Here is a 23,876-nt window from a genome sequence, read left to right as displayed (position 1 = left end):
TTAACTATTGCTTATTTTAAAGGATTCTTCCCTCCTTAATATTGCTCTGGATTTCAATAATCACTTCTTTATATGAATATGCCTTTTTCATATTTGTCGTGTTATCAGCTCCTTATACCTTTTGTTGGATGTAAGTTTCCTATTTGTGTTGCATCTTTTCTTGTCTTATCAGTTATGGTCATATTTTTTTTATTGTTTAAGTGATTTCTAGGTTGACATATGCGCTAGTGCTGCCTTATTTCAGATCAAGTTGCCCTTGAAGCTGAGGCTAGAATTTCGACACTGGTCAATGAGAAGAAGAGGTTGTTCAATGAACTGTTTACTGCTAAAGGTACATTTGGATTATTTTTGTATGTAAAAATGCTTGCTTTTGCGTTTTCAGATCTGGATTTTTATGTAATATAACATTTACTTCCTCGTTTGATGTGCTAAAAGTGCTGATCTTTAATGGGCTGATAAATTCAGGAAACATTAAATTATTTTGCCGTCCAAGGCCTCTATTTGAAAATGAAGGCTCATCAATAATTGAGTTTCCTGATGATTTCATCATCCGTATTAACACTGGCGATGAGTCTTTATCCAACCCAAAGAAGGACTTCGAATTTGATAGGGTATATGGACCGCATATTGGGCAAGGTGTGAAAACATTAGTTACCTTTGGTTGTTTCCCATTCTTCATACCTGCATTTCCATGTTCTTTTCCCCCCCCAAATTCCAACTAGTATTTATGATAGTTGAGACTAATATAGGTTTATTCAGCTTAAGTTGATTGTGCAAAAATATTTTGCAGGGGAGCTATTTCATGATGTTCAGCCATTTGTGCAGTCAGCTTTGGATGGTTATAATGTTTCTATATTTGCTTATGGGCAAACTGGTTCTGGGAAGACACATACCATGGTCTTTCTTTCAATCACTCTTGCTCTGGTTCCCCTGGGGATCCTGGGTGCTGTTATTTTGTTGTCTCTGTGTTTAAGGCATCTATGCCATGCATCTTGGCTTATTTTGACCAAACTATCTTACAGGAAGGAACTATTTATGATCGTGGTCTGTATATTCGATGTTTTGAAGAGCTGTTTGATTTATCCAACTCGGATAAGACTTCTGCTTTGCAGTTTAAGTTTTACGTTTCAATTGCTGAGCTCCACAATGAACAGGTTGCATTCACTTTCATGTTTTCTCAGTGACATAAATTCCGTAGGCATGCTCGTTTAGTTGTTTGCTCCATGGTGGTGGATTTCATAATATTTTTATTTGCTGATAGTGCCTTTCGCTTCTTGCTTTGATAGGTGCGAGATTTGCTATCTGAAACTAGTAGTAGCCTACAAAAGATCCATGTGGGACTGCCGGATTCTTTTGTAGAACTTGCCCAAGAAAAGGTTGATAGTCCTCTGGACTTCGCCAAAGTTCTCAAAGCAGGTCTTCAGTATCGGGGAACTGATGTGGCAAAATTCAATGTTTCTCATTTGTATGGTTTCAACTGTAGTCTGCAAACTATTACTTTGTGCCGATTCATAGTATCAATTCTATTATTTTCTTTTTTGGCATCTTATACAATATAAGGCAGGGCTTATTGTTTATATGTTTATACTAGTTTGTGGTTTGGATTTGGTTTGTATCTTCCCCTCCCTCCAAAAGAACTTCCCTTTGTAACTGCATCTCTTAGTGTTCTCAAATGTTATCTTATATTACTCTCTGGCTATTATATTTTTCAGGGTCATAACTATTCATATACACTATAACAATTGGATCACTGGGGAAAATTCATACAGCAAGCTTTCTCTTGTTGATTTGGCTGGAAGTGAAGGTTTGCTGGTGGAAGATGCTAGGGGAGAGCATGTGACGGAGGTGCTGCATGTGACCAATTCACTATCAGCGTGAGTTTTCGGAACCAGGAGCTGGTATTTCTTTCTGCTGTTAGTCTCCATTCAGTGGTCCATGTGGAAAATGCATCTCATTGATGTTTTCATGATGCAGCATTTAGCCTTTTAGAAGGGTGCTTGTATCTTTTCCTTTCTTTGTTTCCCCCCTCTTTTTAATGCAAAAGATGCTTGTGTCTTATACATCAATTAGGTGCATCTTACTGATAAATTTTTTCATTGAATCAAATTCTTATCATTTATTTAACTTCTTCTTCTTTTTTTTTTTTTATTTTATTTTTATTTTTAAATGTTGTACTTCTCTTTATGATGATGTAGGACTGCTAACTGGAGAAAGCAGAGAGACTAGGATTAGGTCAAACTTTTAGAACTCATTGAGTATTTGTGACTTAAAGTTGGGCCTGGAATCACCTGAAACAATCTAAACAGTTGGTGGATGTGCGAAATCTTAGGCCTAGTTCTTTTATCTGCATTAATGAAAGCAGAGGGATTAAGGCTAGGTCTAAAACTTGTTGAAGTTGCAAACAGAGTACTGGGTTGGTTTCCAAAGATTTAATGGGGGTGGAGTTGGCTCGTTGGGCCTTCCACCATGGAATGGGAGTTTCATTTAAGTTTAAGGCTAGGTCAGGGTTCAAGATTTTGGTATAATAGAAGGTTCTTAATTTTTTCTTTGGGTAGAAGGTGTAATTGAAGGTTTAAGAATCTAAGTTTTAAGGAAACAAGAGGGGGAAGTCGTTCCTAGGTTGAGCTTGAGGTTTGACGTCTTTGCAATTCATTTTTGTTCGATCCTGTTTAAAGAACTAAATGAATCCTGACTTGTGTTTGAAGAACACAACAAGAGCTTTTTTTGTGCTCATAACTTACTACATGCAAAACAAATCAAATCTCCCCAGTGTGGGAATCTTGCTAGAGAAATAAGAGACCCTAGAAAGACCAGTAAATCTACCTTCAATAAGGAAAACACCGAAATAGAAAGTAATTCTAGAAAATAAATCTACTACCATCGATTCTGTCTTACAACACTCCCCCTCAAATTGGAGCATAGATATTTATCATGCCCAACTTGCCAATAATACCACTAAAGACCTTGGTGCTTAAGCTTTTTGTAAGCACATCAACCCTCTGAGTGTTTGAGGTATTATACGAATCAAACCAACCTCAATCTTCTCTTTGATAAAATGTCTGTCAATCTTCACATGCTTGGTCGTGTCATGATGTATAGGATTGTGAGCTATGCTGATTGCTGACTAACTATCTGAGTACAATTATATAGGAACCTGTGAATCTGTCTCAAATCTCTTGCAACAGCCCTTTGAGTCATAGTACCTCACAAATACCCTGAGCAATCGCCCTAAACTTGGCCTTGGCACTGGACCTTGCAACCAAAACCTGTTTGTTGCTTCTCCAAGTCACCTAGTTACCTCCCAAATACACACAATACCCAGAGGTAGACCTCCCATCATTTGGACACTCTGTCTAGGCTGCATCTGTGTATACCTCAATCCTCAAGTGTTCATTAGCTGAAATCAAAATTCCTTTTCCTGGAGTAGCCTTTAAGTATCTCATACATTGCATCCAAGTTTGAGGAGTAGGGATTATGCATATATTGGTCGACAAGACTGACTGCAAAATGTGATGTCTGGTCTAGTATGAGATATACATATCAACTTTCCCACACACTTCTGATACCTTGTCTTATCTACCAATTATCCTTCTTTTGCCTTCAAGTGTAAGTTAAGCTCAATAGCAGTTTTTGCAGGCTTACATCCTAGCATCCCAATTTCCTCAAGTAGATCCAGAGTATTCTTCCTTTGAGAGAGAGACACACACCATTGGCTGAATATGCCAATTCTGGCCCTAGGAAATATTTGAGCTTTCCTATATCTTTAATCTCAAATTCCGCTCCCAAAAAGGTCTTTAAATTTCATCCTCGCTGCTGCCTCTGATCATGGTATCATCTACATATACTAGAAGTGCAATAGTGTGGGAACCATCTCTTTTAATGAACATAATGTGATTTGCATTGCTTTGCTTGTAGCCATTAGAGATCATGGCCTTATAGAATCTCCCAAACCATGCTCTCGGGGATTACATAAAATAATCCATAACTAGTCCTCACATCTTACCCCTATTTATAACCCCTAATTCTCCCTCTCCCCCCCCCCTCTCATTGTAACATACTACCATGATCCCAGGGCCCTGTCACTAACAGCCCCTAAAAAATCACCTTGTCCTCAAGGTGTTGGAAAATTTGAATCTTGGTCTTCACATGCTTGCCACACAGCCTCGCCAATTCAACAACATTCTCAGAGGCCCAATAGCAGGTCACAATGATGTTTTTGGGGACAAAAGATGGGCGGAAGGGTGAAAGGGAGTCTTGCGATAGAAACAACAGTGGTGGCGATGGGTCTTGTGGAGTTGCAGATGAGTCAATTAGGCTGTAGGTGGAAGGTGATGGGAGATAATAGGGCAGTGGAACTTCTGGGAAGGTGGTGGAGCTTATGGTGATGGCTGCAGGTGGGCAGTGAGAGGGAAGAAGACAGTGACGGAGGTTGCTGTTTGACTTTTTCCCCCTTTTTTTTCCGTGATTAGAATATGGTAGAAGATGGGTGGTGCTCATTAATGGATCAGAGTTGTGACTTTGATACCATGTTGAAAGAACTGAATGAAGCTTGACTTGTGTCTGAAGGATATGGTAGGAGCTTTATTTATACTCATAATTTTCCAAATGCAAAACAAATCAAATCTTCCCATTGTAGGAATATTACAAGAAAAGTAAGTGATCTTAGAAGATCCTAAAGATCCCAATTAATCTACCCTCGGTAAGTAAAACACAAAAATATAAAGTAAATCAAGAAAATAAATCTACTACCATTGATTTTGTCTAATTACAAATCTTTATCATTCTTTTTCAGCTAATACTTTGTTGTGGAGCAAAATTTGTTTGGAACTCTTCTTGCCTTTTGAGAAGTTCGTTGCTTATACATTTCAGTGGTTGGAATGGCTGTTTTGGATTATGCATCCAGCAGATGGATTGGTGTCTTGGCCTTTTGGCTTATGCAAGGTTGATGCTTATGCCAGTATCCAATGCATCCATACTTATCTTTAAAACCCCCCAAAAAACATTCGAGTTTGTTTAAGGGACCAGGATTGTCATTCTTTGCTGAGGGTCTCAATGCCACAAGGCATGGCAACTCCTCTCTCGTGTGTGTGTGTGTGTGTGTGTGGGGGGGGGTTGGGGCTGTGTGCGCGCACATGCATACGTACTAGTAGGGGTGTAAATGGATAATCGAGCTCCGCTTCCGAATTCGCATCCACATCCGTTTAGGGGTATCCGAATCCGTCCGATTACTAATATGATGTGGATATGATATACCCCTTTCTTACCGATTATTGTCCGTCCGATAAAATTATCCGATTAAGTTACTTATTTAGATTTATTTTTCTTATTTTTATAAATTTTTTACTTGTGATATGTGACTATTTTTCTAGATTTCTACTAAAATAACGATCAGAGTTGCTAAATTATTAAATTTCAAACCTAGCCCTCACAAATAAAATGGTAAAGATGTAAACAAGTAGTCGAAAACTTATATTCAATTTGTATTCGTGCCCATTTAGAAGAATCTACTTAAGAAAATAACTATTTGATTATCATCCGAATCCGACTAAATCCGTACGAAAACCGATAGGATATTATACGAATCTGTCCAAATATAATAGGATGCGGATACGGTATTACCGCTATCCAATCCAAATCCGGTCTGTTTACACCCCTACGTACTAGTATCCCACGTGCAAATGCACATGATCTTTGTTTCTTAAACATGTAAATCAGATATAAACTAATTTTAGGCAAGAGGTAGAAGAAGAAGAAAGAGAAGTAGCAATTGCCAAGGAGGCCTTATGTGAATGTAAGCCTCTAGTAACCAACAATTTTTTTCTAGGGAGGAATGCAATTGCATATCTAACAAGGACTCTTGAAAAAGGGGAGAAAAGACCAATCTAACTTAGGAAACGAGGCTCTTGAGTCAGAGCTTGGCACTAGATCTGGGTTCTCTTCTTTACTTCTTTCTTTCCCCTCTTTTACCCTAACGTCTAACCCTCCCCCTCAAGCTAGATCATACATGTTAAACATGGCCTATTGTCAACTCTGTCAGCCCTTAAAGATTTTGTGAATAAATCAGCCAGTTGCTCTCCTGTGCGAACATGGTCTGGAGAAATCAACCCTTGCTGCAGCTTCTCGCGCACAAAGTGGCATATCAACTCGAATGTGCTTTGTTTGCTCATGGAACACAAGATTAGTTGCTATATTGACAGTGGCTTAATTATTGCACCATATTGTCATTAATGAATCATCACCAAAGCCTAGCTCTATCTGTACTTGTCTAGTTCACATTAACTCACAAGTGACTTGTGCTATAGCCCTGTACTCTGACTCTACACTTGATCAAGCCACAATAGTTTGTGTTTTACTTTTCCAAAATACTAAGTTACACCAATTTAGAGTGCAGTAGCCGTGGTTGAGCTCCTATCGATTGGTGACCTAGCCTAGTCTGCATTTTAAAACCCTTCAACCCTTCTATGACCATTGTCTCTATATAGTGGTCCACGGCCAGGAGCCTTCTTAAAATATCTTAATATCTAAAGAACCACATCCAGATGAGATGTTCAAGGTGCTGACAGATTTCACTACATTGGTTGGAAAGGCAATCTCAGGTTGAGTCATAGTGTGATAATTTGATTTTCCCACAAGCCTTCAATGTCTTTCTGGATCATCAAGATTCTAAATATAAGTTTCACATTTGGATCCATTGGAGTATCCAAAGGCTTGGAACCAAACATCCACTCTTTGTCAACAAATCATTACATGCTTTTGTTGTGACAAGAAAACTCCTTTTTGAGATTGAGCGACTTCTATACCCAAAAAATATTTCAGTCTTCCTAAATCCTTAGTTTGGAATTGTTGTTGCAGATACTTTAATTTATCAGTCACTATTAAGTCATCTCCAGTGATAATAATGTCCTCGACCTAGACAGTGAGAAACATACTTCTAGTACTAGAGCAATGGTAAAACGTTGCATGGTCATTTTTACAATGAGCAAGTCCAAAATCTAGCACCACTTAAGTGAACCGGCGAAACACATGAGGTAAGACAACCTGGGGTGCAAATGAAAACAAAACTAAGGAATTCCCCCCTGCAAAATAGAAGATGGTATATGATTAATGAGGAAGCATGCGGTCAACACTACATTAGCCTAAAAAGTTTTAGGCACCATTCTGTTGTGGGGTGTACCGTGTAAGCAGTAGAGGAATGATGGAGGACACAATTATAATTAGTAAATAAAATAAAAGGGTTTGGAAAATGTTCTCTCACATTATCACTATGAAGAATCTTAACCATTGTGCCAAATTGAGTATGAATTTTGAAATAGAAGTACAAAATATATAAAATATTCAGACCGGTTTTTCATTAAATATATCTAGGTAACTTTGGAAAGGCCGTCCACAAAAGTAACAAAATATCTGAAACCCAATGTAGAAACAATAGGAACAATACGATAAAGACCCAGACATTAGAATGAACTAAACCTAAATGGTGGAAAGACCAGATAACAATCCGGGGAGGTTAGCTCACACAGTGAAGCTTCCAAAACTGACACGACTCACACGGTCTATCAGAAACATGTTGAAAACAACTATCTTATAATTTCAAACTCTGTAAAGAAGGATGTTTAGCGACAATGAATTTGCTGCAGTGGAGAGATCCTCGAACAAGCCACAGAAGTGTCAGCCCCTTAGACTCACAACCTTTACCAAGCGTGATGTGAACCAAAAATCTCCCCTTGGTTGGAACCCTGGAGTGGGCTCCAAGGCCACTCCAAAGTGGTCCACCTAGGGATGGTGAATCCTCTTAGAGGGGTATTTTGTTCAGTCCACCCTAATTATTAGATAATTCTAATTTTCAGAATTTTATTTTTATTTCTCGGAAGAGTCTTAGTCAGTTAGGAGTCCAGTTTAAGTCAGAGTTGTGTTCTTGAGTCTTTGGGATTCTTCTTTAAAGATTTTTATTAGTCTTTATTTTTTACAAGGGGTTCAATTTGAATTTAAGTCTTAGGGGGAATCTAGTTTCAAGGAGATTCTGTCAAATCTTAATTATTTATTTTAATGGTTGAGATTATTTGTAAGGAGCTCCTAATCTATAAAGGAAACCCAACTTTTTGTAGGCTATGAATAGCCTATTCTTTCTTTATACTTCTAAATCTGATTATTTGAATAAGAATATTGAGTTGAGGACCGTGGTTCCTGTTTGAGGAGGACATGATGGATTTTAAGTCAAGTTTTTCTTCAAAGGATCAGCAAACTCTGTCTAACACTCTTCTTCCAGAAATTCCAGCAAGTTCCAAGTAAGTACAGCAAGCCATAACCACTCTCCCCTCTCTTCCTCTCCATCGCAGGTCATCCCCACCCCTTCCCCTTCAATAGCAGCCTCCCCCAGCACCTCCCTCACCTCCCCAAACCACCGCAAGACCCACTTTCCCCTGTTCTGCGCAAGCATCCCCTCCCCCTTCCCCTGCTGCCGCATCTTGGTGGCAAACATCCTAGGGTCTCACAGCACCTCCCTCCCCCCACCCCCCCCCCAAAAAAAAAAAAAAAAAAAAAAAAAAAAAAAAAGAAAAAGAAAAAGAAAAAGAAAAAAAGAACCTCTCGGCCCCTCTCTCTGTCTTCTCTTCCTTGTGGCAGAACAAGAAAAAAACCAGAAAAATAGAAAACAGAAAGAGAAAAAAAAAAAAAAAAAAGAAAGCAGAAAAGAAAGAAAGAAAAAGAAAGAAAAGAAAAGAAAAGAAAAGAAAAGAAAAGGAAGAGTAAGGAAGAGATAGAAAAGTTCTTGTTTGCTTTTCCATTTCAACGCATAAAGAATTTTGTTAAGCCTCAGACTCTCCCTTCCCTCCCATCTAGTACCTCCACATCTGGATCTTGATATTTATATAATAATATTATCCATCCTTTATGATTTGGTTTCATCTCATATTAATTTTGGTCATCTCAAACCATCCCTTGGGTGACTTGTCAACAATCCATATCAATCTTAACTTGTCTCTAGGGCCTTCCCATGAATTCTTTAGAGATTCACAAACATCCCATAATATTTTTAGACTTATTTGTTGGAAGATTCTGGGCAACCCTTAATTTTATGAAAATTATAAAAAAACCCGAACCCTAAAATTGGGTTTTGCATCAGAGCGCGTCTACTTTGTCGTAAGATCCTGAAAATGACAAAAAGCTAGGAAAAAGGTGAGAGAACAATTATGTTTAGTAGTATGTTTATGAACATATAATAAATCAAACTGGAAGTTTGGTAAATAAAGAACTGAGGACAAGGTTAGGGATGGGGTACGAGGAATGGTTCCAATGCCTGTTAACTTTTGGAGGGGGGGGGGCGTTTGAGGAACGGTTGCAATGCCTGTTAACTTTTGGAATGGGTATGAGGAGCAATTCCAATGCTTTTTAACTTTGGCATGGGAACTTTTGGGGGGGATAGGGGAAAAAAAAAAAAAAAAAAAAAAAAGGAGAGTTTTTTTTGTTGTAGAAAAAAAAAAAAAAAAAACAGAGGGGGGGGGGGGGGGGGGGGGGGGGTTTTTAAACAAAACCAAAAAGAAGGGGGGAGAGGGGGGGGGGTGGGGGGTCCCCATGTCGGTAATACATCAAAAGTAATTCAATTCAATTGATTGATGGGGAAAAAATTCCTTACCTGAATTCGCTTTCCCTTACTTGAAGTATTCGCAGCGGAAGTCTAGATCCACGTTCTCGTTCCACCACCAAAGATTTACCGGTGAGATTCCACAATCACAGGGAAAGGGAATAATATCCACAACCCAAATGCCGTGGATTAATGGAATGAAGATCAAATACTAGGAAAGAAGAATTTCTAAGCCTGCGATTCTAAGAGAGAGGGAGAGAGAGATGGAGCCGCCGTTTCTCAGAGATTCGCTCGTGCGAATGAATCACTCAGTTACATCCTCACTAATGCGGTGGTTACCAAAATATATAACCCTATTTTGTAACCGCCCTAATAGTGAGTTTCCAATATTGCCCTTGGGCATTTAATTTATTAATCAAATTAATAAATTCCAACAGCTCCCACTTGCACAAGGGCGAAGTGTTAATCTTTCAATGTGTCCCAGACACACTTGTATATCCCGGATATACACATTCAATCTCTCTCCCCTATGTATCCCGATACATAGACCTCTTGTGTCCCGCACACACATGCATATCCCGGATATACATATATATTGATCTCTTCACTATGTATCCCGGATACATAGACCACCCGTGTCCCGATACACTAATATCCACAATCATACTGCAAAATGGGTTGTGCGACCGGTGATATACCAGCACGCGTGAGCCCCAAACTAGAAACCTTCCCGCAGGCCGTAATGGCACATCACTCATAGAAAGAAATCAAATAAGTATTAGTATAACACAGTGTCCTAGGTTTATTCAAACTCACCGGACTAAAGGTATCTCGATCCCTCCGAGAGATCACCTTCTTGTCCTTAAAATGTTCACTACCGTAACACATACGGATTGGCGCCAAAGAAACACTTTTTAGGGTGCAGCTTGAATCAAACCTTTCCTTTCGCCCCGCACCATCACTACACTTAGGATTGACTCCTTTCCCGGTAGTGCCCCTTTAGGTCGAATCAATCATGACCATAGGTAACACCCCAAAGTAGCCACATCAACCCTTCGTTTCATGATGTCGTCGAAAGTCACTAAGAACACTAATGGACCATAAGGTCCAGGACTCACACAATGAGAGGAGCAGGATCCATCCTCTCATTTCCAATGATCGCTAAGCACACATAGTATGATATATGTGCTATGGTGGAGCATTCTATATACAATAGAACGTATGTCCATCTCAACACCATACAAGTCTTAGTCTAGTCGCAACCCCTTGCGCCTAACCCGAGTTTCTTTATTGTCGCCACCCTAGCGCCACATAAAGTACTCGCACTGCTCCTATAGGCAACATGAATAGTGGGAACATTCATGTCGATTCTCTTCACAATAGAGAAACTCATCTTGATTCCAAATCAAGGTGACATCATGATTATGAATTGACCTACACAAAGTCATTCACAATCCGTCTCATCTCTCGCTCGCCTCCAAGGCGCCAGAGGCGAATGCTCGTGTGAGTGAGCCATTCTCTTGCCTATTGACATATGTTGTTTTATGCTAGAAGAAACACAATCACACGTAAAGTGAATAAAAAAAATGCTGGAATGAACTCATATTATTCATTAATAAGAAAGTCTCAAGACAAAAATAAGTCACAATCTACGCAAGCCCAAGGATTTTACATGAGAAATAAAAACATCCTTGGCTATAGGTTTGGTAAGAGGGTCAGCTACCATCAAACTAGTAGATATGTGCTTAAGTACAACTTTCTTTCTTGATGTAATGTCTCTAACAAAGTGATATCTCAACCGTATATGTTTGGTCTTCCCATGATACTTGGGGTCCTTGACATAGCTAAGAGCTGCCGTACTATCACAAAGAGACAAGGGCAGCCTCTTTGGATGTCATCACAATCCCAAGATCTCGAAGGAATCTCCTCAACCAAACAGCCTCTTGAACCGCAGCCGAGCATGCCACATACTCGCTTCCATGGTCGAGAGGGATATACAAGCCTCGCTTCTTGCTACACCACGAAATGGCCCCGCCATTCAGCAAGAAAGCATATCCAGAGGTTGATTTGCGCTCATCGATGTCTCCAGCCCAATCGGCATCACTATAGCCAACTAACCGCACATCCGATCCTTGGTAACACAACATGTAGTTACTCGTTCCTCCGAGATATCTCAATATCCTCTTGATCGCTTTCAAGGTGCTCTATGCCCGGGTTTGATTGGTATCGACTAACCAAACCCACCGCATAACAAATATCCGGCCTAGTACACATCATAGCGTACATAAGGCTACCCACCGCACCGGAATATGGAACTCTTTCCATCTTGGTTTTCTCCTCTAGAGTCTTAGGACCCATATCAAGGCTCAAATGCAAACCCTTCTCCACCGGAGTATCAATTGGTTTGCAGTTGTGCATCTGGTATCTCGTCAAGACATTGTCAATATAGGTCTCTTGAGATAAACCCAAGTAATCTCTTTTGCCTATTTCTCGACAATCTTGACACCAAGCACATAGCTTGCTTCACCCATGTCCTTCATATCAAATACGGAGGACAACCATTTCTTAATGGTTTCCAATAGCTCCTTGCTATTGCTAGCCATAAGTATGTCATCTACATACAAAGGTCGAATGACATAATTATTATCGATCTCTTGGTGTAAACACAATGGTCTTCCTCAAGCATGGAAAAACCATTTTCCATCATAGCTTGGTGGAAGCGCACATTCCACTGTCTAGATGCTTGCTTTAAGCCATATATGGACTTCTTAAGCTTGCACACTTTGCGCTCAAGTCCATGTGCTTCAAAGCCTTGAGGTTGATCCATATAGATCTCTTCCTCAAGTTCTCCATTGAGAAAAGCAGTTTTTACATCCATCTGATAAAGCTCTAAGTCCAACTGAGCAACAATGGCTAGTATGAGGCGAATTGAGGCAAACCTAACCACAGGGGAAAAAGTTTCCTCATAATCAACGCCCTCTCGTTGGGTGTAGCCCTTAGCCACTAAACGAGCCTTGAATCTCTCAATAGATCCATCCGCCTTTCTTTTGATCTTGAGAACCCACTTGTTCCCAATCGCCTTTCGGCCGGGCGGCAAGTCAACCAAGTCCCGGACATGATTAACTTTCATCGACTCCAACTCTTCCTTTATTGCTTTTAACCATTCCTTTGAGCTTGACCCCCGCAAGAGCTTCCCGCACGCTCTTTGGTTCATGCTCATCGACTGAAATCATCTCACGCCGATCTCTTCAGAGTTACCATGTAGGCTTCATCCTCTATGTCGAAATGTCGACGAGGAACTAGCCCGCGCCCACTACGGTGCAAGTGCATGTCGATTGCTCACCGTCTAAGGTAGCTATCACATCTGCACTCCCACTCCCACTAGGATCTTCCGGATGAACCCCAGTGTTCATTATCCAGAATCCGAATCCCCGGAGTGACAAGACCACTATCTTGTATCTCAAAGAATTCCGATGATTCTTTGTTAACTCCTGAAAGAGATGGAAAATCATTCTCCAAGAATGTTGCATCCCTAGACTCAAGTTCCGTTCTCCTCTCACTCTCATCTAGTCCAATGAAGACATGGCCCTTTAAGGGTTCGTAATATCTCACAAAGATACACTTTCTTCCTCCTGGGTCCAAGCTTTCCATATTGGTGAGAAGTAGAGTGAACATATGCCGCACATCCCCATGCGCGCAAATAACTCAAATCTGCTTCCTTCCGGTCCACAACTCATATGGTGTGGAAGGAACCGATTTGGTTGGAACTCTGTTGAGGATATAGGCCGCAGCAAGAAAGCATCTCCCCAATAAGAGATGGGTAGATTTGCTCGCGCCATCATGGATCTCACCATGTCTAGCAAGGTTCTATTCCTCCTCTCAAAGAACCCCATTTTGTTGTGGAGTCCCCGGAATAGTAAGTTGTCTAGATATCCCCTTTTCATCACATAACCCTTTGAACATATCGGAGAGATGCTCTCTACCTCTATCCGTTCTAAGAGTTTTAATCCTTTTATCTAATCGATTCTCAACCAAGCTCATGAATTTCTTAAAACATTCCAGAGCTTCTGACTTATGAGAAATTAGATAAATGTGACCATACCTTGTATAGTCATCTATGAATGTGATGAAATATGACTGTCCTTTTCTAGTATGCACATTCATGGGTCCACACACATTTGAATGGATAAGTTCTAAAGGAAGAGAGGCTCTCAAAGCCCTTTTAAATGGTTTTCTAGTTGCTTTTCCTGCTAGACATGACTCACAGATGGCAAATCGATAGTGAACCTTGGCCTAAGAGACCTTCTCTTGCCAACCTGTTCATCCTATCTAAACCAATATGTCTTAGTCTAGCATGCCACAAATTAGAAACAATACACACAATATCTTGGCAAACAAAAGCACTACTAGAATTAAATGAATAATCAATTGTATCCAATACAATGAAACCATTCAGAAGAAAACCATAACCATAAACTGTATCACCCAGATACAAAACCAAAGAATTGTTTTCAAATACAACTCTAAAACCATGTCTCATAAACCACTCTTGTTTCTCGTTCCCACCTCTATTACTTTGCCTAGACCACCGAGGTTGAGCTCTCTCCTTCTTGCGCTTGAAGCCTCGCACCCTTACGAGTGCTTGCTTCAGCAGCAACTATTTCAATGTGAGGGACATCGGCCAACATCCGATTCTCCTCTAGCTCAAGGTGCTTGGCAGCTTGATCAAATGTCTTGACCTCATCAACATGAGTCAAGAAGATCTTCATATGCTCCCAAGACTTAGGCAATGACCTAATGAATGCAGAGACTTGCTCCTCATCGCCTTTAGGCGCCCACATTCGCTCAACTCACTAATCATGTTGGACATGATGTTTATATGCTGCCTCATGGTGTGACCCTGGCGCATCTTATAACCGTTAAAGGTGAGTCCGAGCTGGCAGCCTCTTGTGGTGGAAGTCCCTCCATACTGGAACTTCACAGCCTCCCACAAAGACTTTGCAGTCCTATGCTTCTCAAATCGAAGCATCAGGTCATCCTTCATGGAGCTCAGGATTGTAATCCTGGCTACCCGGTCTTTCCTCTTCCAGGCATTGTAAAGCTCAAGGTTCCCGCTATATCTGTGCAGTGGTACCTTCCTCGTGTGGGGACATGGTCTAGTTTACGGTTTCCAAGATGTTCTATTCTTCTAGGAGATACTGCACCTTTCGGTGCCAAAGGTCATAATACCTCTCATTCGGTTTATCTCCTTTCGCGAAGTTAGCAACAATGCTCTTGGTAGCAGCCATTTATTCTAGAGACATTACATACTAGGATGAGTTCAACTATTCTAGCATAAAACACAACTCAAGCAACAACAAATCACACTAGCATAGTCAACCTATGGGATAAGCATTTAAACCAAAAGAGATGCTAACAAACATTCAATCAAATTCTCATGCAAACCCACATAGACTTATACACTAGTTTCATTCTGTGCAAGAAACATGATTGATAGACCCAAAATAAAATAGTTTTATTAAAATAAAACATGCAATCATGTTAAAGCTATGAGGTGGTTCACACAGAACACTTCTACCTCATTAGCTCCCACTAGGCCCCAATAGGCCCTCAATGCCCAAACATCACACAGATTGTCGGGCCATTGGTGTCCAGTAAGTTAGAAACACATTCTGAACTGGACAGACCAATATCCAAAAAAATCCATCTCCCAGACGGATTGCCGTCCGCCGCCGTTCACGGAATTCCGTCCGCCTTTTATGCCCAGACGGATGACCGTCTGCCCGCACGGAAATTCCATCTCGCATTCTGCGACCGGACGGATGACCGGCTGCCCAGCCCGAGACGGATGACCGTGCTCCCCCGACGGAAATTCCGTCCGGGTCATCGTGACTACTCGATAATAGACGGACGACAGTCTAGTCAGACGGTCATCCGTCTGGTCCACAGTGACCAAAAACGGCGATTTTTCAATTTTTCTTGAACGAAATTTTTTTTCAAAAAAAACGGAAAAACACGTTTTTTCACCCAAAAAATCATCCAAAAAATACATGAAAAAATCCAGCATTAATTATTAAACAAAAATAATTATCATCATGGATTATCAATTCATGCAAATCTTTAATAGGGAAATTCACAAGGATCCTCCCACTCGGATCCGAACCCAAAATATAAAGGTTTCCAAAAACCCTATCAATTCTCCCATGGGTTTCGTATTAAACCCTTGATCCTCCCATTGGATCCATACAATAAAATTAAACAATGGGGAGGAACAAAAAAACGTGGGAACCAATGGCTTTGATACCAATGTCGGTAATACATCAAAAGTAATTCAATTCAATTGATTGATGGGGAAAAAATTCCTTACCTGAATTCGCTTTCCCTTACTTGAAGTATTCGTAGCGGAAGTCTAGATCCACGTTCTCGTTCCACCACCAAAGATTTACCGGCGAGATTCCACAATCACAGGGAAAGGGAATAATATCCACAACCCAAATGCCGTGGATTAATGGAATGAAGATCAAATACTAGGAAAGAAGAATTTCTAAGCCTGCGATTCTAAGAGAGAGGGAGAGAGAGATGGAGCCGCCGTTTCTCAGAGATTCGCTCGTGCGAATGAATCACTCAGTTACATCCTCACTAATGCGGTGGTTACCAAAATATATAACCCTATTTTGTAACCGCCCTAATAGTGAGTTTCCAATATTGCCCTTGGGCATTTAATTTATTAATCAAATTAATAAATTCCCCACACAAAAAAAAACTTTTTTCCCCCCCCCCCCCCCTTTTTCTTTTTTATTTTGGGGGTCTAGAAGTTGTCCCCCCCCCCAAACCCAAATGGGGACCCCAGGAGGCTTGTCACTTCCAACAAAATCTTTGTATGTGACTTGGCCGACCACAGAGATGACCTGCCCTAATTGGTGTATCTATAAACTCCTGAGAAGTGGTAGGGGGTTTTCTTCTAATAGTATTCCCACGAGCGCGAGTATCTCCAGAATTTGATCTATGATTTATTAGTGAATTGACAAAAGTGGATGTGTCACTAGATGTAGTGTTACAAGAGTTCTTTCCAGAAACTCGGAGAACCTGCAAAAAGGTGTCAGATAAGGTGGACACTTTTATCACCACCGAAGACTTGAGGTCTTACTAAATCAAGCTCCTCCCGGAGACCCCAATACTCATAATAGTAAAGGGCTCATGCTGGCTCTGCATTTTTGTAACATTAGAAGTAATGGGAAGTACAGAATTCAGCTCTTAGTACATCCTTTTGTAATCTTAGAGATATTGGGTGGGTCAATGGATGACCCTTCCTATCAACTATGTAGAACTCCTGGTATAGATCATATATGTGGTATATGTTGTCCCCACCGGAATACAATACATTCAAATACTCCACCAGTTCCTTGACAGTATCAGTGTGGGTAACAAAGTCCACAACAGGTTTCTTCAGTATCAGTGTGGGTAACAAAGTCCACGACAGGTTTCTTCATAGAATTCAACGTATGTCTTATGATATGGGCATCCACTGTTTCCCAGTTAGGGTCTGTAACATCAGGCTTTTTAGCAAATGGTATTGTTGCCCTCTTCCAATAATTACTACCCTAACAATTTTACTCCATTGATGGAAGTCAGTAGCCCCTTTGGCTTCAAGTTTATGTTCAGTAAGTTGATTGGAAGAAGGATAAAACCTGTGATGGTGTTTTTGTTTCAGTCCTAGTTTCAGTCATCAATTACTACTGCTGTCCACAGAATTTCAGCAAAATAATCCAACCTGTCTCAAAAAACAGGTCAAAAACCACACAGAAGATTTGCTTTTTTTGTTCTTACATGAACAGCCTTAAAGCAAATTAATTGTGCTCCCCTAGCATACTCAGATCAAGAAAACATTTAATTTTTGATTGCAGAACCAGAAAAATTGACAAGAACATCAGTGAGCAGTTCCGAGTTTACCGGCGACGCCGACGTAGAGATCATCCCACGACAGCATCTATGTGGATGGATGATGAGTTCGGAGGTTATTGGATTGCTAGGATCCTATGGTTTGATGAGAAACACTGCTCATAGGCAGTTTGTCATGTTATTTTCCTTAGTCTTAGTCTTAGTGGGTTGGGTTGTAGTTTACTATTGAAATATTTTAATTTCATATTTGAGTCTTTATGGGCTGGGCCTAGAGTCTATTTTGGTCCAATTTTGAATTATTTTGAGTTTGGGTTATATATACAACTTAAGTCGGGGTTATTTTGGGAATTAAACATGTAGGGTTGTGAGGGATCAACTTTTTTATTTAAACCTTGTATGGAATTCGTTTTTGGGAATCAATGAATGAAAAAAAGAATTAGAAAAGAAGCTCACGCTGCTCTTTCTCTCTCTCTCTCTCTCTCTCTCTCTCTCTCTCTCTCTCCCTCTCTCCTAGCGGTACTAGTTTTTCCTGCTCTCTCTCCTCCTTTCACCCTTATTTCCCACTAGAAAAATTCCCCTTGCTCTCCTCTATAAAGATCTACTCTTTTTTTCTCAAAAAAGATCTAGTTTCTTTCCTGGAAATCTTCTTCTTCTTCCCCAAACCCCACGTTTGTTATAATTTTCTTGCAGAAAAAAACCGTTGTTTTTTTTCTTCCCTCTTTCCCTTATACGACAGTCTAGTTGTCTTTTGTTAGTCTCCTTTCCCTTCTCTTTGTTTCTTTTCTTTCTCTCCCTCTCTCTTATCACCTACTCTCTTTCCTAGGATACGCCTTTACTTCAAAATATTTTTTTCTCCTTTCCTAGGATTCACCACTACTTCAAAATATCAGCAGGTAACATTATCTCTCCCAATATTTTTCTCATTTATTCTTTGGCAGTAATTTTGTTTAAAACGAAAACTTCCCAAGACTCCCTTTACATTGTTAATTGTTGAATTCATTGTTAGAAATCTGATATTGATTAGGACAGCTCTATTTTTCTTTAAGTTTCTTAATTCCCTTGCATTCAATTTAGTGTTAAGTTGCCAAGATCCCCATCCCCTTGTTTCCCTATTGATTCTTGTTTAGTTTGCTTACCAGTAAGACTTATTGTGTTTATTTCTCTACTTTTGCTGTCTTATATGCATGATTAATCAGATTTCAAGTGCTGGAAATTCCTTTCTTTACTATCTATTAAGAATATGTGTTTAATTCTAAGAGTCTAGTAGCCCACTTTGTAGGTCCCCTAGTTTCTAGGGTTTCTCCTACATAAAAGACAGCTATATAAATCAGATCCAAATAGCAGAACTGACATCCAGAAGTGGTGGTGAGAATCCTTCAATCAGATAGAAGAAGTTTTAAACACTTCTTATTGCATATAAACCATCCAAAGACCAAAACCAACATGAGGTGCTGTACTCCCTTCAAACAAAAGCCAGGAAGCTCCTCAAACCAGTGATTTCTCTCCCAAGTATTGCAAGAGATTGTTTGAATGAAAAATCCTGGAAATTGGAATGCTAAACTGTAACCTACTGCTTTGATACCATGTAAATGCAGCTAATTAGAACAGAAGAAAACAGAGGGGAGGTGAGAGGTAGAAAAAGAAGAAAGAGAAGTAACAACAGCCAAGGAGGCCTTACGTGAATGTAACTCTCTAATAACCAATAGTTTATTTATAGAGAGAAATATGATTACATATCCAACAAGGACTCTTCAAAAAGGGAAAAAAAGACCAATCTAACTTGGGAAACAAGGCTGTCAAGTTAGAGCCAGGCACTAACTTGAGGTTCTCAAGCTCTAACTCGGGAGTTCTCTTTTTTTTACTAATTTCTTTTCTCTTGTTTACCTCCTGACATCTACCAAGACGTTTTCATATTGAAGGATATATATATTTTTTGAAAAATATTGTGAAATCTTTTGGTTTAATACATTGAATGAGATTTTTTCCCTTCTAAAAAGTCATCATAGAATTTTACTTTAACATGTTGAGTAAAATTAAGTGTTATTATTATTATTTTCTTTTTTGTAAAATCTTTTATAGTTTTTATTACATATATATCATGTGAAAAGTGGGGTTTATTTGGGGAAAGAGAGATTTGGGATGAAACGTGGAAATCTGGAGTCACTTAATGAAAGTAGGGATTCCACCCCTCATATATTGTATAGGTAAATTGAATTGAATTTTTTTTTGGGGAGATTGAAATATATTCACTTTTTTTTTTTTGAGAAAATTTTGTTTTAGGGATGGATACCTTTGTAGAATTAATGAAAAGGTAATTTGAATTTAATTTGATTAAGTTTTGTTTGATACACATTTAAGTTTGTTTTTTATTTTTTTTATCCACCCAAAAAGAGTATCGTAAAATTTTGATAGCTACTTTATTGCTAGAGTTCAACTTATAAAAAATTTGGTTTTACTTAAGTGAGTGTTTTTAGGAATAGACATACCTTTGGATATATATATTTTTTTGGATTTATATTTTTCGAATGGAGGGGAATTGGGTTATTTTTATTATCTATAAAAATAGTTTCATAATTTTGACTGTTACTTTTTTAGTTCCGTTAAACTATTATGATTTTCTAGGTTTTCCGTTTGTTTGTTTGTTTATTCCCCCCCCCCCCCCCCCCCCCAATTGAATGGTTTAGGAACTTCTGACTTGTATAGAGAGACAATAACAGGCTTTATTGATTGTAATAGATGAGTATAATAAGAAAGAAAATTCCTGATGTGGGACTATGACAAATAATACCTAGAAACATTTCTACCCTTTATTTTCAGACTTACAACACTCCTCTTCAAGTTGGTGTATAGATATCTAGCATTCCCAACTTGCTAGAAATGTTTTAAAGAACTTTAGTACCTAGACTCTTAGTGAAGATATCAGCCTTCTGGTTCTGAGACTAGATGAAGGAAATGTTAATCAATCCAGATTTGATCTTCTCCTTAATAAAGTGCCTGCCAATTTCTACATGCTTGGTCTTATTATGCTAAATTGGTTTATGCACTATGCTGATTGATGATTTGCTATCTGAAAGCAACTGTATAGGAGCTTTTGACTCTACACTCAGTTATTGAAGTAGCTCTGTTAACCACAACACTTCACAAATCCCCTCACAAATCCCTTATGCCACTGCTCGAAATTTTGCTCTAGCATTGAACCTAGCAAGTAGCAACAAATGCCTGTTTCTTAGTTGTCCTAGTCACTAAGTTTCCTTCGACATGAGTGCAGTACCCAGAGGTAGACTTCTTGTTGTTTGGGCATCCTTGCCAATCCACATCTGTATATGTCTCAATATTCAAGTTCCCAGGAGGAGAAGTCTAAATTCCTTGCTGCCTTTAGATATATTAGGATCTGATAGACAATATCTAGATGTGAGGAGTAAGGGTCATGCATGTACTGGCTCTCCAAACTAACAACAAAAGTGATGTCTAGTCTAGTATGAGACAAATAAATCAGCTTCCAAACCAATCTTTGATAGCTGCTCTTATCCATAGGCTTTCCTTCTTTAGCCTTCAAGTGTAAGTTAGGCTCAATAGGAGTTTCAGCGGGCTTACATCCTAACATCCTTGTTTACGTCAAAAAATCTTGATTGAATTTTCTTTGAGAAAGAGAGAGATCATTAGCCAATTATGCTAGTTCAGTGCCCAACAAATATCTGAGTTTTCCCATGTCTTTGATTTCAAATTCAGCAGCAAAATGCCATTAGAGCTGAAGTCACTCTTCATTACTACCTGTGATTACAATGCCGTCTATATATACTAGGATTACTGTTATGTGAGTACCAATCTTCTTAATGAACAAGGTATTGTTAGCGTTACTCTGTTTATAATTGATGGCACCATGAGTCTTATGAAATCTTGCAAATTCTGCTCCTGGTGACTGTTTAACCCACCCATACAGAGCATGTTTAAGTTTGCATACCCATGGTGGGAAGAGCGAGATCTCGCCACTCCAAAATAGAGAGATCTTGACCGAGATGGCGAGATCTCGGTCGAGATCTACTAAAATTTTGGCGTAATCTCGGTGGCCCATCTCGGTGGGTTTTAGGTCCCCGGTTGGGCTGAAATTTGGTATTTAGCCTATTTAAGGCCTTTTGAACACATTGATGGCCTTAGATTTGTGAGAAAATAACCCTAAGTATGTCTTCTAAGTCAACCCTATGTGTAAAACTGAAATGCTGTGAAATGCAAGGTTAGACAACATGTAATGTATTGATATCAAGTAATTCATGTTATCAACTATAAAGTATCAAATACATTACACATCAAACTATCAAAGAACTTAAATGTCTTTAAAATTTTACAACCATAAGAAGTTTTAGACTTCAAGTAAGTCATAAATCATAATTCATAAGTTCACAATCACAAGAGTATGCGAGTAATAAGATTACAAGACTAAAGACAGCAAGAGTATCACTCAACATTCTGCATCAACTGATTCTGAACGGTGGCCACATATGACTCCCAAGTCAACTCATCACTGTAGTATGTCACATATCGGTTTAAATGTCACATTAAATTGGTTTCCATGAAAGTGTAGATCAAAGCTTGTGGATCAACATATATTTACTCTAGACTCACACCCATTGTAGAACATTCTATTTGAAAAAATTCAAATTTGGGGGGAAATCTTACCTTTGTTGAAATCTAGTTGAAATATGCTTGAATGATGATAATTTGATGTTGTAGATGTCTTAAAGATGTTTAGAAGTTGAATCCCCAACAAATTCTGGCAAAAAATTAAGTTTCTGGCAAGTTTTGATGGTTGCAGCGAGAGAGAGGCGAGATCTCGGCGAGATATGGCGAGATCTCGGCGAGATATGGCGAGATCTTGGCGAGATCTCCCATCTCTCAGATCTCGTCTCTCCTCTGGTCTCGCTATCTCAAAATAGCGAGATATCTCGCGAGATCTCGGCGAGATCTCCCACCATGTGCATACCTTCCCATGAGTTTTAGTAGAAGTGAACCTTGGTGGTACACATCCATATGCACCTCGTCTTGAATCTCCTGTGGAGGATGATCTTCTTCACATCCCACCATGTGCCATACCTTCCCATGAGTTTCAGTAGAAGTGAACCTTGGTGGTACACATCCATATGCACCTCGTCTTGAATCTCCTGTGGAGGACGATCTTCTTCACATCAAGTTGCTGAAAATCCCATTCCTTCATTCACTGCACATGAGAGGACCACACGTACTGTGCTCATTTTTGCAACTGGGGCATAGGTAACCTAAGAATCAATCCCATAGGTCTGAGTGAAATCGTTGGCTACTAGTCTGGTTGTGTATCTTTCCATAGTACCATAAGCTTTGTGCTTTATGACAATCACCCATTCACACCCAACAATAGGTAGTCTCCAAATTCCACATTTGGTTTTTTTTTTCCCAAGGCGCGCATTTCTTCATCCATATCTTCTTTCTAATGTGAATGACTATGCTTCCTCCCAGATGTTATGGACAGACAAAGGAGAAACATAGCCATGAAAATTTGGGATAATGATTGATATGATCCAAAGTTAGTAGGATAAGGAAGTGGAACATTCGACTGCCTACGAGCGGTAGAGGGAACTTCTCTCACTGCTTTTCTATGACAAGTTTTTGGGGTAGATTGCAATTTAAGTTGTTACCCCCCCGCCATGTCACTTTTCTTGTCTATGAGCTGTTGTTCTTGTCTAGTTACTCCATTTGTCAAGTGGGCATCGTTAGCAGGAATATCAAAAGGAATTTCCCTTAGAGGGATGAAAACTGTAACCTCTTCACTAGACTTATTCTTCCCTAAAGAGGTGTAGCGGAAAAATGGGGAACGTTTTCTCGGAACACCACATCTATGGAAACAAAGATCCATACGAGAAGGGGGATGATAACACTTGTACCACTTTTGTGTGGTGGAATACCCAAGGAAAATACACTATAAACCCCAAGGATCAAGTTTTTCATTAATGGTTTTGAGCAAAGGCCACACACCTAAAGATCATAGGTGGGACTGTAAAGGAGGTCCAAAAGAACCTCAAAGGGACTGTTGTTGTAGGACACAAGTTGGCATGCGGTTTATAAGGTAGTCTGCTGCAAGGACGACGTCTCCCTAGAAACAAGGAGGGACATGTATGGTGAACATCAATTATCTAGCAACTTCAAGGAGCTGCCTATTTTTGTGTTTGGCTACTCCATTTTGAGGTTGGGTGACAAGTAGTTTGGTGGATTATGCTGTGATTTGCTAAAGAGATTTGGAATTCCCCAACTGAATATTTAGTCCAATTATCGGTTTGAAGAATTTTCATAGATGCCTCAAAATGGGGTGATAATCATTTTGTGAAAAATTTGAAAGAAAGAAAACACATCGCTTTTTTGGTAAAGTGGA

General features: G+C 39.5%; 1 protein-coding gene across 1 annotated transcript in view; it reads left to right on the top strand.

Moving 5' to 3' along the window:
- The window catches only part of LOC149016177 (kinesin-like protein KIN-14B), a 100,990-nt gene that overhangs the window by 18,373 nt on the left and 58,741 nt on the right, over positions 1-23,876 (top strand). The window contains exons 3-8 of the mRNA XM_089157296.1: positions 245-331; positions 466-636; positions 791-897; positions 1,023-1,154; positions 1,287-1,465; positions 1,713-1,874. Coding sequence (XP_089013422.1) covers positions 245-331; positions 466-636; positions 791-897; positions 1,023-1,154; positions 1,287-1,465; positions 1,713-1,874 — 838 coding nt within the window. The remainder of the gene's footprint in view (positions 1-244; positions 332-465; positions 637-790; positions 898-1,022; positions 1,155-1,286; positions 1,466-1,712; positions 1,875-23,876) is intronic.

This window comes from Hakea prostrata, chromosome 5 (genome assembly GCF_041222555.1).
Source record: "Hakea prostrata isolate BN-2017 chromosome 5, UWA_Hpros_2, whole genome shotgun sequence".
Taxonomy (NCBI): domain Eukaryota; kingdom Viridiplantae; phylum Streptophyta; class Magnoliopsida; order Proteales; family Proteaceae; genus Hakea; species Hakea prostrata.
Note: the sequence above shows the minus strand (reverse complement) of the source record. Positions and strands in the feature narration are given on the sequence as shown.